This window comes from Neovison vison, chromosome 12 (genome assembly GCF_020171115.1).
Source record: "Neovison vison isolate M4711 chromosome 12, ASM_NN_V1, whole genome shotgun sequence".
In the NCBI taxonomy this organism is placed as follows: domain Eukaryota; kingdom Metazoa; phylum Chordata; class Mammalia; order Carnivora; family Mustelidae; genus Neogale; species Neogale vison.
Window position 1 is genome coordinate 53,689,420 of NC_058102.1, and position 15,227 is coordinate 53,704,646.

A 15,227-nucleotide genomic window follows, 5' to 3' on the forward strand; every position below is an offset into this window, starting at 1 on the left:
TACTTTGAGCCAGGTACTATTCTAAGCTCATTTTCATGTATTAGTTAATTTAATTTCTACCCAATTTGGGGGCAATTTCTCGCTAATGCTAACTAAAACAGCTGGGCAACTAGCTAGTGGCAAAGATGAAACAGACAGTATTTCTCTTGTGCTCTGCTTTTAGTGACCCTTTACATTTACACATTTCATAACACATAAATTAAGAGACATTGTTTTCTCATGTGACTCAGGAGCATATTGTTGTTACTAATGATATTAGAGATGGAGGCCATTTGTTTCATTTTACACTTGTGGAAACTGAAGCACATGGAGATGAAGTAACCTCTATATTTTGTATCACTAAACAATGTCTGGAATCCCCATTTTTTTTTTCAGTATGCTATAATAAGGACAACAGTTTAGAGATCTCACAATAGCATTCAGAGAAGCTTTCAGAGAAGAATACTGTGAAATACATTCACAGAACATTTTTGAAAGTAACAGAATTTTTCCTTACTGAAGTATCTCATAGAAATTAACACAAAGCCTTGTATGTCCTTCATGGATTACTTTGGGTCAATTACTAAATTATGTCTGGGGCTTCAAAATTGAATAAGATGCTTTCAGACCATCAGTTACGCGGACCAGTTAAACTTTTATTGGAGAGAAGGTGAGCTTTATAAACAGGTCCTCCCAAGATGACTCTAGGGGTCTCCTAATTTCCTATGCCCCTTTAGTATGAGGGTGATGAATAATAACAGAAAGGAAGAAAATAATAGAGTTTGAAAAAAAAAACCTTAAGTGACATGTATTCTTCCCAAGTCAATTAGAATGTTCACTGACCATCAGCTATACAGAAAATAAATATAGTTTTTTTGGAAATTCATATGAAAACAGTTCAAAAAGTATAAATTTATAAAGCTAAGGATTTACTATAGATAAGTTTAAAAAATTATAGTATTTTGTTTTCTTTTTTTTAGTATGATATATAATTTTTAGTGTATTCCAAGAAATGAACATTTCTTAGAAACCAATTGGCAATTCTACTTTTATTTTAACATACATATAATCAGCTTATAATGGCACTGAATACAAAAGACAAACAAAGAAACACTATTGCACTCAGAAAATACTTCATAAGAAGCATTGCACATGGTAGAATTGACTAGGAAAGGTACACATTTATAGTCAGTTAAGACTATTATTATTATTCCAAGTTTGAATAATATGGAAGTTTTTCTGACAGGAATTTGCCACATCACATATTGCACATTTTCCAATACTTTCATCCATTTCACAAATACTCCTCAAATTTGTTTTTGTCTGTATCTCTGTAAAATGCTACATGTAAGATTCTTAAGACAGAGAATTATGTATCATTGAAAAAGATGAGTTACACAGAAATAAAAACAACAATATAAATACATGATCACCCCACACTTTTGGTGGGAAAATGATTCTGTAACCTGGCAAACTTCTCTAAAAAGAGAGAAATATCACAAAGCTTAGTTTCGTAAGCATTTGTCCACTTACACATGTTCTCTGATTTTTTAAAAAAAATGCATTTAGACTAAATGTCCGTGTGACCAGTTAAAATGTCTTATGTTTACATTCGGTTTTTAACACCACCATTTTCAAATAGTGCAAATACACGAAGCACACTCAGTTTTGGTAGTCATCTAACAATAAATAATAACTCTAAGCCTAGTTATTTTATTATTTCTAAATTCTAAAAAATATAAAGTGCATCCATAAGGTTTAAAGTTGTTCTTCTCATTTTTGGATGTAACGATCAGTCAACCTGTGACTTTTTCAGCTCATGGCAGAAGTGTTCCACACTGCAGGTATTCCTGGAATTTCCCTTTCTTTTTTCCATAGTCTTGTTTGGAAGAAGGTTTCCAAAATAAGAAAGTTTTTTCCCCAAGTCTTTGTGGAAAATTTCTGACTGTGGAGCAGCATTGATCAACACAAATTTTCTCAAGTTTGTGTTATAATAGTCTAAAGGCAAATAGGTTTCCTTGTTATTTAGCGGCTTTGCTGCATATCGAGTGTAAATTCTTTCCACAGGCTGTGCTGCTGACCCCCATACTATTCAGATATGCACAGTTCTCAGATCCTGTGAGGTTGAACCTGTCAAACGATAAAGAAACTTAGAATTATTTTCAGTTCATCATTTTCATTGAGTTACATGAGAATGAACTTTGCGAGGGTAACCTCTGATTTCTTTTTTGCTTGATAGGAGTTCATGAAGCAAGTCAGGTGATCAAGTGACCATAAACTAATCTATAGAGACACTAAACAAAAATTGAGTGAAAGGGTCTGGGGGAGGAAGATAAAAAACTAAGAGCAAAGACTTCCAGTTATCTGGGCGGCATACCACCAGAGGACTGACTCTTGGCTATTTCTCAGCTAAATTCCTGGAGAAACAGTTCCAAGAAAGTTTACACATTAATCTGTTAGGCATATAATATTAGAGGGTGGAAAGCCCCTGAAGCCAATCTGTGTATAAAGAACCATAGGACAGATATTAAGAATGCCTTTTCTAGAAATTTGAATTTATTTTCCATATCAGGAATCATCATGCAACTATTTAGAAGGCAAGAAATTTATTCAGTTCTGGGTTTTCAGATGGCAAACGTTAACACTGACTATACAAAATGTTCTTCAAACTTCAAAATATATATCAGTTACAGGTAATAAAATTAAAGTCAACATCTTCTGTTCTGGGGCTGGTTTTCTGTCAGGTTCATAAAAGCTTCTAATTTGCTATTAGAAATATTGTGCTTTATTCCTCTGGGGATGACAACTGGGAAAGAGTAAAAGGGAATTATTTTTTAAAAAGTCAGCTGATCAGGAAAAAATGTATATGAGATTGTCAGTGTTCTGTGTTTCTTTTTATCTTTGTAATTATTTATGGACTATGTTGAGCCTATTATTCACACTAAAATTTACTCAGACAAAGTTACTAGAAGCATTTGTTGTATGACTTCTAAGTAGATAAAAAGAAAAAAATAGCAATATTAAAACCATTCTTTAAAGAATTCAGAGGGGTATAAGCACATAAATCAGACTGATAATGCTCTGCTCGTAAGGACACAACTGTCATATCCAACAATGCTTTGAAAGAAAAATGGCTTCCCTGAGCTGCCACTCTGAGGAAGATAAAGAGACGTCTTGATCCTATGCTGTTGGTGGGAATGCAAGCTGGTGCAGCCACTCTGGAAAACAACATGGAGGTTCCTCAAAAAGTTGAGAATAGAGCTACCCTATGATCCAGCAATTACACTACTGGGTATTTACCCTAAAGATACAAATGTAGTGATCCGAAGGGGCCCATGCACCCAAATGTTTATAACAACAATGTCCACAATAGCCAAACTATGGAAAGAACCTAGCTGTCCATCAACAGATGAATGGATAAAGCCAAACTATGGAAAGAACCTAGCTGTCCATCAACAGATGAATGGATAAAGAAGATGTGGTGTGTGTGTGTGTGTGTGTGTGTGTGTGTGTCTACAATGGAATACTATACAGCCCTCAAAAGAAATGACATCTTGCCATTTGCAATGACGTGGATGGAACTAGAGGGTATTATGCTGATCGAAATGGGTCAATCAGAGAAAGACAATTGTCATATGATCTCCCTGATATGAGGAATTTGAGAGGCAAACTGGAAAGTTTGGGGGGTAGGGAAGGGAAAAATGAAACAAGGTGGGATCAGAAGGGAGACAAACCATAAGAGACTCTTAATCTCACAAAAGAAACTGAGGGCTGCTGTTGGGTGGTGGGTAGGGAGAAGGTGGTGGGGTTATGGACATTAGGGAGGGTATGTGCTATGGTGAGTGCTGTGAAGTGTGTAAGTTTGACAATTCACAGACCTGTACCCGTGGAGCAAATAATATATTATATGTTAATAATAAAAAATTTAAAAAAAGACATCTTGAAACTCACCAGTTGTTGAATTCTTTGCCATCTGACCATTTCCATGTTTGATTATCTTCAGTTTTCAGCCCAATCCAGTGATTAGTTAGACCCACATATCGTTTTAAAAAGCTCTTGAAGAAAGCATAAAGGAGGTGTGTATTAAATAACCCCTCTGAGTAAGTATATAATTCATCCTATTTTTGAGAAGCTTCAATTCAAGGCATAATAGCAAAGCTGATCACTTATTAGCTCTAGTTAGGACAAGCTCATTTAGATTTTTGGTCTTTGACATTAAGTAACCAAAGCAAATTTACAAGATTAAATGGAATCCTGATTCCGACCTCAGACTGATCATATGGCTTTCTGTGACTAAATTTTCCTACAAGGGCATTAGGTACAATGGAAACAGAAAGAAATCACAGATTATCTCTCTTAAAAAATAGCAGTAGTTTATGAAATTGTCTTTGAATATTATCTTACCATGTCCTTTTCAGAATCAATGAATGCAAGAGTCGCATCCTGTTCATAGCAAAAGTTTTGGGCCAGCGTCCAGCCCCTCTTTTCAGTGGAAATAAAGTAGCATTTCCTCTGGTATCCAATCCAACCATCCGAGCATGAAGAAACGTGGCTCTTTGATGGAAATAGGGACATATCTTGGCCTGGACAATTGTATTGGCCCACTGTGAACAGGAAAGTGGTTTGTTTTAGTAACAAAAGAAAGTAAATACTCACAGTATGCAAAATCAGTTCAGGGGGTGCTGTGCAGTGCTAGGTGACAATGTTTAGGGTGAGAGACAAGGAGTGAATTCTGAGAAAAGCAAGAAGGCAGTTTCTCACCTTGTCTAATCTGTTCTGCCTCATCGTTATTGTCAGGGTATAAGAAGTAAGAGAGTATCTTTTGGGTCATAATCTCAGAAAGGGGTAGGAAAATAGAAAAATCTTGCAAGTAGTCTTTGGACTGGAAAGGGGAAAGGACATTATAAATTACAATGAAGTCAATATAACACTCTTTTGGGAGATGAAGGACAGAATGATTTGCAGGGAACTAATTCAGAATACAGAAAGATCTCTGGCTCAGGATGTTTCAAAAAGTTGTAAAATTTCCTGTTTGTAAAGACACAAACGTATCTTGGTGTTGCTTTATGTTTTGAATACCATATCACAGTTGACTCTTCGGGAGATTCTAGATATATTTTAAATTATCTATAACCACCGTTATGTGGTCTTGGAAATGAAAGACAAAAGACTGATCAATCCTTGATTAGTTTGTGGATTAGATATTTTTTTTTCCTATCAACAATGAATGTGATGCCCACATTTTTTTTTGCCTAACTAAATGTCTATTTATTTAGGATCTAAATCAGTCCCTTTATTTCAGATCTTAAAATATGTTCAAATGTAATTTTGCCCCACAATAATTTATAAAGCATAGACACTTTTAATACTTATAAAGAAGTTCTCAAAAACTCAGAAAGCACTGCACTGATCATCTAAGGAATATGGAATTATATTTAGTATTCTTGAAGAAATCAGCCAAATATGATTGAGGTGATTCTAAATTAATCAGAATTTCTGATTAATCAGAAATTAATCAGAATTTCTGATTAATCAGAAATTAATCAGAATTTCTGATTAATTAGAACAAGTAATCCCTGTTGATTTCAGCTGGACATGAATGCTAACAGCAGAGACTCAATGAATTCATGAAGTACAGACCCACCTGATATAGCGACGAGAGCTATGATTAAAACAGTGATGAAGACCACATTCATGACAGCACATGGGATAGGAACTTGAAGGCACCCTTCACGCTGTGTTGCAAAATGAGGCCTGGATGCATTACCTGAAGAGAGAAAGTTGATGATGAATTCAGGCATCATTTACATTTCAATGTCTCCTTATCTTCTTATATGAAATTTATAAGTTAATTTCTCCCAAATTTTGAGTGAGCTGGGAGAGTGAAACAAATCAGGGATGATAATGAGATCATAAAATATCTTCCCAATCTGTGCACTTAGTAGCTCCAAAAATTCTAAATATATTATGATTTTATTGTTTGAACTCGCAAAAACATTTATTAAGTATATGATTATCCTAGAAGACATATAAAATGGACATCCTAAGCATAGTACTTTAACCTCTGTGTAGTTATTGTTTACCAGAGATGACATAAATACAATAGATGTGGATAATGAATAAAAAATACTGAATCGATATATAAATAGCTAGAACAAGCATGACTGAAGATTTAAAAAATAAAAAGATTGATAGTAATTTTTGGTGTGATTGGTACAGATGTGAAGCAATTGAAATTTTCATATATTACTCATGGGAGAGCAAAATGGAAAAATAACTTGGGAACTTTTTTATACAATAAATATACACCTACCCTATGATCCAGCAATTTGACTTGTACAAAACAAGAATGTTCATAGCAGCTTTACTCTTAAGAGCCAAATAATCCACATATTCATCAACAAGAATAAAGATAAATTATGGTATATCTGAATACTATTTAGCAATTTAAAAAACTGATAAATGCAACAAAATGCATAAATACCAGAAAATGTTGACTAAAGAAAATGCAGCTACAATCATATACTATATATTTCCATTGATATGATTTTCAAGAATTGCTGAACTATAAGTGAAATAAGTCAGACTGAGAAAGACAAATATGGGGTGCCTGCGTGGCTCAGTGGGTTATGCCTCTGCCTTCAGCTCAGGTCATGATCTCAGGGTCCTAGGATGGAGCCCTGCATTGGGCTCTCTGCTCAGCAGGGAGCCTGCTTCCCTCTCTCTCTCTCTGCCTGCCTCTCTGTCTATGTGTGATCTCTCTCTCTCTCTCTCTCTCTGTCAAATAAATAAATCGAATCTTAAAAAAATAAGAAGTCTTTTTTTCCATATGATTTCAGTCATGTGTGGAATTTAAAAACAAAACAAATGAAGGAACAAACAAAAAGCAGAATCAGACCTATAAATATGGAGAACAAAATGATGGTTGTCAGAGGGAAGGAGGATGAAGTTATGGGTAAAATGGATGAAGAGGGAATAGGAGATACAGGCTTCCAGTTATGGAATGAGTAAGTCTGAGTAAATTGTGGGATGAGAGGCACTGCATAGGGATTATGGTCAATGATATTGTAGGAGCACTGTATTGACAGATGGTAGTTACACTCGTGGCGAGTGTGCATAACATAAAGGGATGTAGCGGTACTGTGTTGTACACCTGAAAATAATGTAACGATATGTGTAAACGATGCTTTAAAAAAATAGTTGAACTAAACTATAGTGATATAAATCAGAAAAGTGATTGCTTTTATGTGTGTAGGAAATGTAATTTGTCCAGAAAGAAACACAGAAAATTTCAGGGGTGCCTGGGTGGCTCAGTCATTCGAGCATCTGCTTTTGGCTCAGTCATGATCCCAGGGTCCTGGGATCAAGTCCCCCATCAGGCTCCTTGCTCAGTGGGGAGCCTGCTTCTCCCTCTCCCTCTGCCTATGCTACTCCCCTTGCTTATGCTCTCTCACTCTGCCTGTCAAAAAAATAAATTCTTTAAAAAAAAAATTTCAGTGTTGGTTGGAATTGTTATAATTCATTAAACTGCATATTTAAGATTTGTGCCTCCATTGTACATAAATTATACCTCAATTAAAAATATGTGAATAAGGAGTCAGATATTTGAATTTTCCAAGAGAAGTCAAAATAATAGAAGAAACATAACAACATTAAACCACAAATGGTATGTGGAAGTTAATTATTTAATTTACCTTCCATATAATGCTGGAATAGAGTAAAAAAATTGATTTCGCCAATAAGAAATATTTTTGTGGAATATGAATTTCATGCGAATGATGATTCTTAGTTTAAAGAAAACTAGAAGAATATCTGTTTCAGAATATAAATAAATAATTGAGGAAGAAGTGGAGTGGATTCTGTGTCCAGAGTCTGAGTTTGATTTTTGTGAGGATGAGCTCTCAGGATTTTTAAAATTTGGCCTCACGAGAAATCCATATTTCCCTATTAGGTTCTCAAAACCTGAAATGTAAAATGGCCACTTGCATGATATTAGAGTTTACCATACAAAATAGCTTCAAATGCAAACAGACCCCATTTTTCAATGTGTATGACCTTCATAATTAAAAGGATGTTAGCAGAGAACATATCTTGAAATTTTTGTATTTCTTTGCCTTAAACATTTCTCTGAAGTCAAACTGAGCAAAGAGATGTGCTTTCTTTCATTGTTTATTGGTTGCCAACTCAGTTTTTGCTGCTGGGGATTGTTTTTCCCAGTGTAGGTCTGCATTCAGATTTTGCAAGAGAAGCCTTTACCAAGCCCCTATCTACTTCTATTTCTCACAGCTTCTCAAAGCAAATCTTCCTTTTTTCCACTAGTCCATCACCGGAAGCAGCCCTTGGTAGGTAGGGTAACAAGTTCAGAGCTGTCTGTCTAGTTTCACTTCTCCCCATGTGAGAGTCAATCATACCACTTAGACTCAATGAAGCAACAGTACTGGTTCCTTAGTGCCCACGAGCCCATCTGGATAGCTCATGGACTCAGAGCCTAGCCCAGTCTATTGGCTTATCCAGTGGGTAAGCTGTGGACATGATTCTCAGACTGTACATTTGTTTTCCATTCGTGAGGGCTATTGTTACTCACAGTTTGACTTATCACCTAGGTGACAAAACACTGCCCCAACAGCAAACTTCCGCTCTGATTATGGTCCTTGTTCACTAATGAAGAAACTGAAAATAAATCCACAGTTGTATATTGAGACATCCAGAAGTGATGCTCAAGGATTGTTCATACTAATAAAGCAGCCACAAGAGCAGCATAAACTAAACATTCAATAGGAAATTGGATGAACTCAGAAAAAGCTGAGGATCCCTGAATTAGGTCCTTTTGACTATGCTCTCTATTGAGTAGTTTTATTATTATATTATTATTATATTATATCATATTACATAATAGATACTATGTTTTATTATATATATTACATTATTGTAGTATATATTATTATATACATTTCTCCTTTTCAACAGCTCAACTGGGCCATGAAAGTATGGTTACCTAGCCACCAAAAATCGCTGTCGTTTATAGTTGTTATCTACAGTTGAATCTGTGTTCTTAGGTAAAAGATGGGTTTATCAGAAGTGACTGATGTCTTTTAAAAAGTAAATCAGTCTAAGAGATACACTCACAAAATAATCCCTTCCTCCAGATTGTTCAGCTCTGCTGTTCGTAACATACCCCTTTATTTCTGGATAACTTTGCTTATAAGTAAACTGTCCCTGCCACATGCTAGTGTTTTGGAGCATCTTACTGATTAGAGAGGAAGAGATAGAAACAGAAGAAGTCAAGAAAAGATCACAGAAACATATTATAGGAGAAGCAATGAGAGAATTCTAGTAATAAGAAGTAGAACAGATCTGTGGACAGAATAGATGAACAGAAAAGAGGAAGAGGCAAATAGCTAAGGTGATCCTATTTTGATATATTTTGATGAAAAACAAAAGAAAGGAAGAACCATGTATGATTCACGTAGAATTTGAAGCCCGAGATTGAAAGGGGGAAACAGAATGATGCAATGAAGAGTTCTGAAGAGTTCCATGAAGAGTACAGAAAACAGAAGTTTGTATTTTCAAGAATTTTTCATAACATTCTCCTAAGAAATTACCTCCGGACATGGTTAATGTTCAGATATGTTTATAGCTATTCTTTCAAAGATTGGAAACCCTCGTTCCCAGCAACTGGAGGGTGCTGTCATGGGAACCCAAGCTGAAGCAAACAGAAAGCATACAAGAATGCAAGGTGAAGACAATGAATGTAATTGGTTATGGGGAAAACCATTGCTCTAAAGAGGGGCAATGCTTCCCAAAGCATGTACAGATGGATACAGAAAAATGGTGGTAAACACACGCGGTGGGCCAGTGCAGGGAGTTTTCTAATTGAATCTGAAGAATTGATGTGATGTAACTGAAACAAAAACAGATTTCTAACGATCTTCAGAAATCCACCTTTGTAGTTTCCCTCAAATCTCAGGTATCCTGTCTTCTCATGGATATAAAAATATTTACTTTTTCTCATTTTCTCCTTTACCTGGATCAAAGTAAATCATAATCAAATGTTTCTAAAGACAAATGCTCATTAAAAAAAATACTGCTAATATAAGAGGACAGAGGGATAGATGATAGATGACCGACAGTTAGATGATAGATTGATGTGTGTATGTGTGAGAGAGAGAGTGAGAGAGAGAGAGAAAGAGAGAAAGAGAGATGACAGGTAGATGTGTGTGAGAGAAAGACAGACTGACCAATGTATAACAAAGGTCTGACTTACTTTGCTGTCCACCCTCTGGATGCAAGGAGCTGTTCTCTGTTATGGAACAATCTTCAGAATTCATCTTTGTTCTAGTCACGATTCCTTGATGAATCCCAGGCCAAGCCAGTCTAGAGCGAAAGTCTTTGCTGAAGCTCTAGTTGAGTCTCTTGAGTCTATGACCTATGTCAGCCTTTATATTCCGTTGTATTGTCTCCACCCTCTTCCTCCTGCCTCCTAACCACTCAACTACATCAGTTCTCTTTAATTTATGCTCCAGCGGCCCAGACAATTTACAACGTGTTATTGTGGTGAGCTGCGGGTTTTCCCTGTTGTCTGCAATGTGCTTTCTCACAACTGTAGGTGTAGCATGAAGAGACTAGCGGGGTTTTCCCAGGATCTGAGACATCCTTCTTTAAATTTGTGAAGAACACTAAATAACTTAGGAGACGACATATTAAGTAAAGAATGAAAAGTTAAGGATTCCTAACTTTGAGGTGGAAATAATTTGGAGAGTAATTATTTCCCTTGGAAACTCATTCATTTATTTAATTAATGACTAGCATTTATTGAGCATGCAGTATAAACCTGACACTGATTGGGGTGAGAGAATTTACTGTTCAATGAGAATTTTAAGATCTCTGTCCTCCTGAATCTCTCTCCACTCTGGAAGAATTTTACTTTGGAAACTATCATTTGGCTGTCAGAAGGGTTATCGTTCACTTCTTCCCTAAGGACTAGTTCTTTTAAGGTATCATTTAGTACATACTTGCTTTAAGGAAATAGAAACCTTGTGGTCTGGAACTTCCTTTCTATGTTCTAAAACTGTTTATCTTAAATTATCTGTTTCATTTATCTCCTGTTAGCTTTTTGGTCATGTTTGACTTTCATTTAGATTACCCTAATTTGTCCTAATATCTTATTCTTCTCTGAATTTTCCCCATTTTAGATTATTTTCCTTTATCTCTGAGGTGCCAGACATTTGGAGTGTGATTATTATAAAAAATGTATTGCCATGGTATCAATATCATCCCAATGAGATATGAAGGCAGAATGTGTGGTGATTTAAGGAGGGGATCAAAATGTCACTCTGGTTACTGATATTGCTGCCAGAATTTTCATCATTAATAGCACCTCTTTAAAGACTACGTGTTTTCAGATTAAAGCCTTTGTGGAAGTATTGTACCTAAGTGGGTTGGGAATTATCATCGACCACAGCTTAGTTTGGCCATAGTATTTATTTGTTAACCTAAGACATGTAGAGATACATGTTGGTCTTAAGGGCGCTTTTTGCTTCCACTCAACTTTTTCAGTCAATTTCCTACACATAAGAGCAAGAAGGGTTGTTTTACAATTAAGTCGTATCACTTCGGTGAGATGTTCATCTCTTCTCCCCCAACCCCGTCCCCACCAAAGGCTTCTTATCAAAATTACCATAAGATCCCAAGGCCTTCTTACAGTTGAGAAGGTCCATGATCTAGCTACCTCTCCTGCCATTTTCTTTAATAGTCATTGTCTTCTTCAGCTGTAACCTCTGCTATACCACAAAAATGTCAAGCACACCCTCACTACAGTCTTTGTATCTTCTCTAAAATGTTCTTCTTCCATCTCCTGGCAGGTCTTCCTCTCCCTTCAACTCATTTGATTCACTATTCAACTGTGATCTTCCCAGAAAGGTCTTTACTTACCTTCTCTATATAAAGTAGAACTTCATGCTCTATGCCACTGTATACCTTTACCTTTCTTTATATGACTTGGTGATATCTGATATTATAGCATTGTTTATTGTCTACTTTCCCTACTAGACTGTAAGCTGCTTGGGGACAAGAACTTCTGACTTGTCCCTTCTGTGTCTCTAACACCTGACATAGTAACTGGAACCTGGTACGTACTCAGTATGTACAGTACATACAGTACAACAATGCATTGTTGAATGCGTTGAGTAAATAAATATGAACTAATGATTCATATTATATGTATAAAAACAAAATTTCTAAGCTGTAGTGTGCTACTTGGGGACGTATGTAGGATTATAGATGGCCACTAGATAGCAAGTGCACACTTGAATATTGTGATGAGTGATGGAAGGGTCAAGTTGGGTACTTATGGGAAACAGCTGACACTTTTACTAATTTCTTTGGGTGAAAGCAACTTAGATCAGATCTGTATTTTCTTCTAATTTGGGACATCCGGATTAATGTCCACATTCTGATACTAATCCCACACCCTATATTGTGAATAATGCATGGGAATGAGACAGTATAGGAAGATCAAAGGGGACTTAATTCCTATAAGGCCACAGGCCTGAGGCAAATGTCTGAGGTTAAAAGTTTCCATATTCTTAGAGACAAATACCTCCTTCTGGGAACGCAAACAAATTAGAAATAACAGCTTTTAGGGATTAATGGTGGTCTGGGCAAAATTAGAAGTCACAATTTAGTCTGTTTGCACAGGTATTTCTACTTTCCTGGTGCCCTAGGAGAATGTTGACTGTGGAGAAAGGTATCCTGTGATTGTCTCATGTCCATTGAAAAGTAAAGACGACAGATAATGACCATGGGACTGAAGGATGCTTCCCCACTCTTAGCCCCTCCTCTGGAAGAGCGCCTTTATAAGCCTTGCACTCTACCCCTTTGGGGAGCGACATTCCTCCTTCTTGTTGATTCCCTTGTATACAAGCCATTTCTCATAAACTCTGCTTGGCTATCTTTGTCTGGTGTTCAGTGTTCATTTTTATGACATTGAGGCTCAAGAATGGTTCTGGGGGTCCGGTGACAGGATAATAGAGCAGTTAGAAATCTGCAACAGTATTTGAACTCTCTCAAGTCTCTCTATAAAGAGATAGAAAGAAAGTATCTTTACACACACTGGTAATCCTTGCCTTGCATGTTCTCCACATGCAGAGCAGTTTTCAACAGCTCCTTGGACTATCCTAGGCATCGTGGTCCAATTTAACCACCTACTAATGTGGCTTTTCCCCTCTGATGACTCCCATATTTGTGTGAAAAACATAACTTTCTTAGTCAGACACTAATTATTTTTGCTATGAATATTCAAGAACAATTAGGATGATTAGCATTATTAAAAAAGTGTAGATTTTACAGACAAATAATCATTTTCCATGATTTTCCCTCTTACTCCCTATAAGTCACTATGCTGACTTTTTTCTGTTTCTTGAAAAAGTTGAATTTATCTTAATTTTATGAAGTGTGTTCTTGCTCTTGTTCTCTCCACTTTCAGATTTTCCATGGCTGACACTTTCTTCTGATTTATGTTACCTCACATGTCACCTTCTCAGTAAGAACTTCTCCAACCGGGGCACCTGGGTGGCTCAGTGGTTTAAGGCCTCTGCCTTTGGCTCAGGTCATGATCCCAGGGTCCTGGGGTCGAGCCCCGCATCGGGCTCTCTGCTTGGCAGGGAGCCTGCTTCCCTTCCTCTCTCTCTGCCCGCCTCTCTGCCGACTTGTGATCTGTCTGTCAAATAGATAAATAAATAATCTTTTTTTAAAATTTTTAAAAATTTTTTATTTTTTTATTTTTTATTTTTTTTTATTTTTAAATTTTTTTCCAATTTATTTATTTTCAGAAAAACAGTATTCATTATTTTTTCACCACACCCAGTGCTCCATGCAAGCCGTGCCCTCTATAATACCCACCACCTGGTACCCCAACCTCCCACCCCCCCACCACTTCAAACCCCTCAGACTGTTTTTCAGAGTCCATAGTCTCTCATGGTTCACCTCCCCTTCCAATTCACCCAAATTCCCTACTCCTCTCTAACGCCCCTTGTCCTCCATAATCTTTAAAAAAAATCTTTCAAATTAGTCCTTAAAAAAAAGAAAAAAAAAAGAACTTCTCCAACCCCCTGTATAAATTACCTCCCATCGGCCACAGCTTATTACCTCACTCTCTTGTTGAATATATTCTTGTCTGAAATTTTGTAGCTCATTAGATATATGTGTATGTTTAGCTCTATATTTTTAAAAATAATCATTATTGGGGCACCTGGCTGTATAAGTTGGTTAAGGTTAAGTATCACCTGGTTAAGATAAAGTATCAGTTGGTTAAGGTTAAGCATCTGACTCTTGATTTCAGCTCAGGTCATGGTTTCAGGGTCATGAGATCAAGTCCCACATCTGGCTCTGTACTCAGTGGGGAGCCTGTTTAAGATTCTCTCCTTGTCCCTCTGTCCCTCCCTGCTCACACACTTTTTCTCTCAAAAAATAATTATCATGATTATTATTATTTCCCTTACTAGAAAGCAACATCTTTAAGAGCAGGGGCATGGCCAACTTACTCAGCAATGAATCTCTAGGATAAAATAGTACCAAGAACACAGAAGGAGTTCAATAAATATTCATTGGGTAGATACATGACAGAATGTATGTGAATATCAGCTCAAACATTCTTTAACTCTGCAGCTCCATTGAGCTTTGGCTTTGTTATCTGTAAATTAAATTAATAGCATCCAACTTATAAAGTTTTGTGAAGAAAAAATAATAAACTAGAAAATTAGTGTTCTAGTATGGTGTTTGGTATATATTAGGCATTTAATGATGTACAAAGGAATCGGTTTGACATAAGTCATAAAAGGGAAATTTTTGCATTTAATGTAGAAGATAAAATTAAGAAGTCACAGCATTCTTGCTGCAATGATGCAATGTGGCCTGTGTCTGTCTAGGACACAGGCAGAGGAAGTTGCTGTCTCCTAGGTCCACCTCTGACAGTGATCATGAAACTAAGACACTTGTCTGTGTGCTCAAGTCTTCTTGTTTCTTCAACCATAATCAACTGAATGGATATTAAGTGTATATATTTTTATATGCTAATATTTATAAACACATGTACATATATATGTGACATCTATTATATACTGCATACGTGTAATATGTACTATATATATAGACCATTGGGCACAGAAAAATGATAATGAGATCTTATTTTAAGAAAATAAATATCTGGGGGAACCTGGGTGGTAAGTCAGTTAAGGGTCCAACTCCTGGTT

The 15,227-nt window shown here is 36.3% G+C and overlaps 1 protein-coding gene across 1 annotated transcript; it reads right to left on the bottom strand.

Moving 5' to 3' along the window:
• Nucleotides 1-998: 998 nt before the first annotated feature.
• Nucleotides 999-10,485, bottom strand: CD69 (CD69 molecule). Its single transcript, XM_044226878.1, has 5 exons — nucleotides 10,244-10,485; nucleotides 5,624-5,746; nucleotides 4,384-4,583; nucleotides 3,931-4,034; nucleotides 999-2,109 (listed from the first exon to the last, which is right to left on the bottom strand). The coding sequence occupies exons 1-5, from the start codon at nucleotides 10,305-10,307 to the stop codon at nucleotides 2,001-2,003; spliced, it is 600 nt and encodes a 199-aa protein (XP_044082813.1). The 5' UTR covers nucleotides 10,308-10,485; the 3' UTR covers nucleotides 999-2,000.
• Between the last annotated feature and the right edge of the window lie 4,742 nt (nucleotides 10,486-15,227).

What these genes read in the sequence shown, in the direction of transcription:
- CD69 (XM_044226878.1), bottom strand. Translation starts at nt 10,307, where the DNA reads ATGAATTCTGAAGATTGTTCCATAACAGAGAACAGCTCCTTGCATCCA. An exon ending in TCCAGAGGGTGGACAGCAAA is followed by an intron (nt 5,747 to 10,243) that starts GTAAGTCAGACC and finishes TTCTCTCTTCAG; the next exon opens with GTAATGCATCCAGGCCTCAT. An exon ending in TTGATTCTGAAAAGGACATG is followed by an intron (nt 4,035 to 4,383) that starts GTAAGATAATAT and finishes GCTTTCTTCAAG; the next exon opens with AGCTTTTTAAAACGATATGT.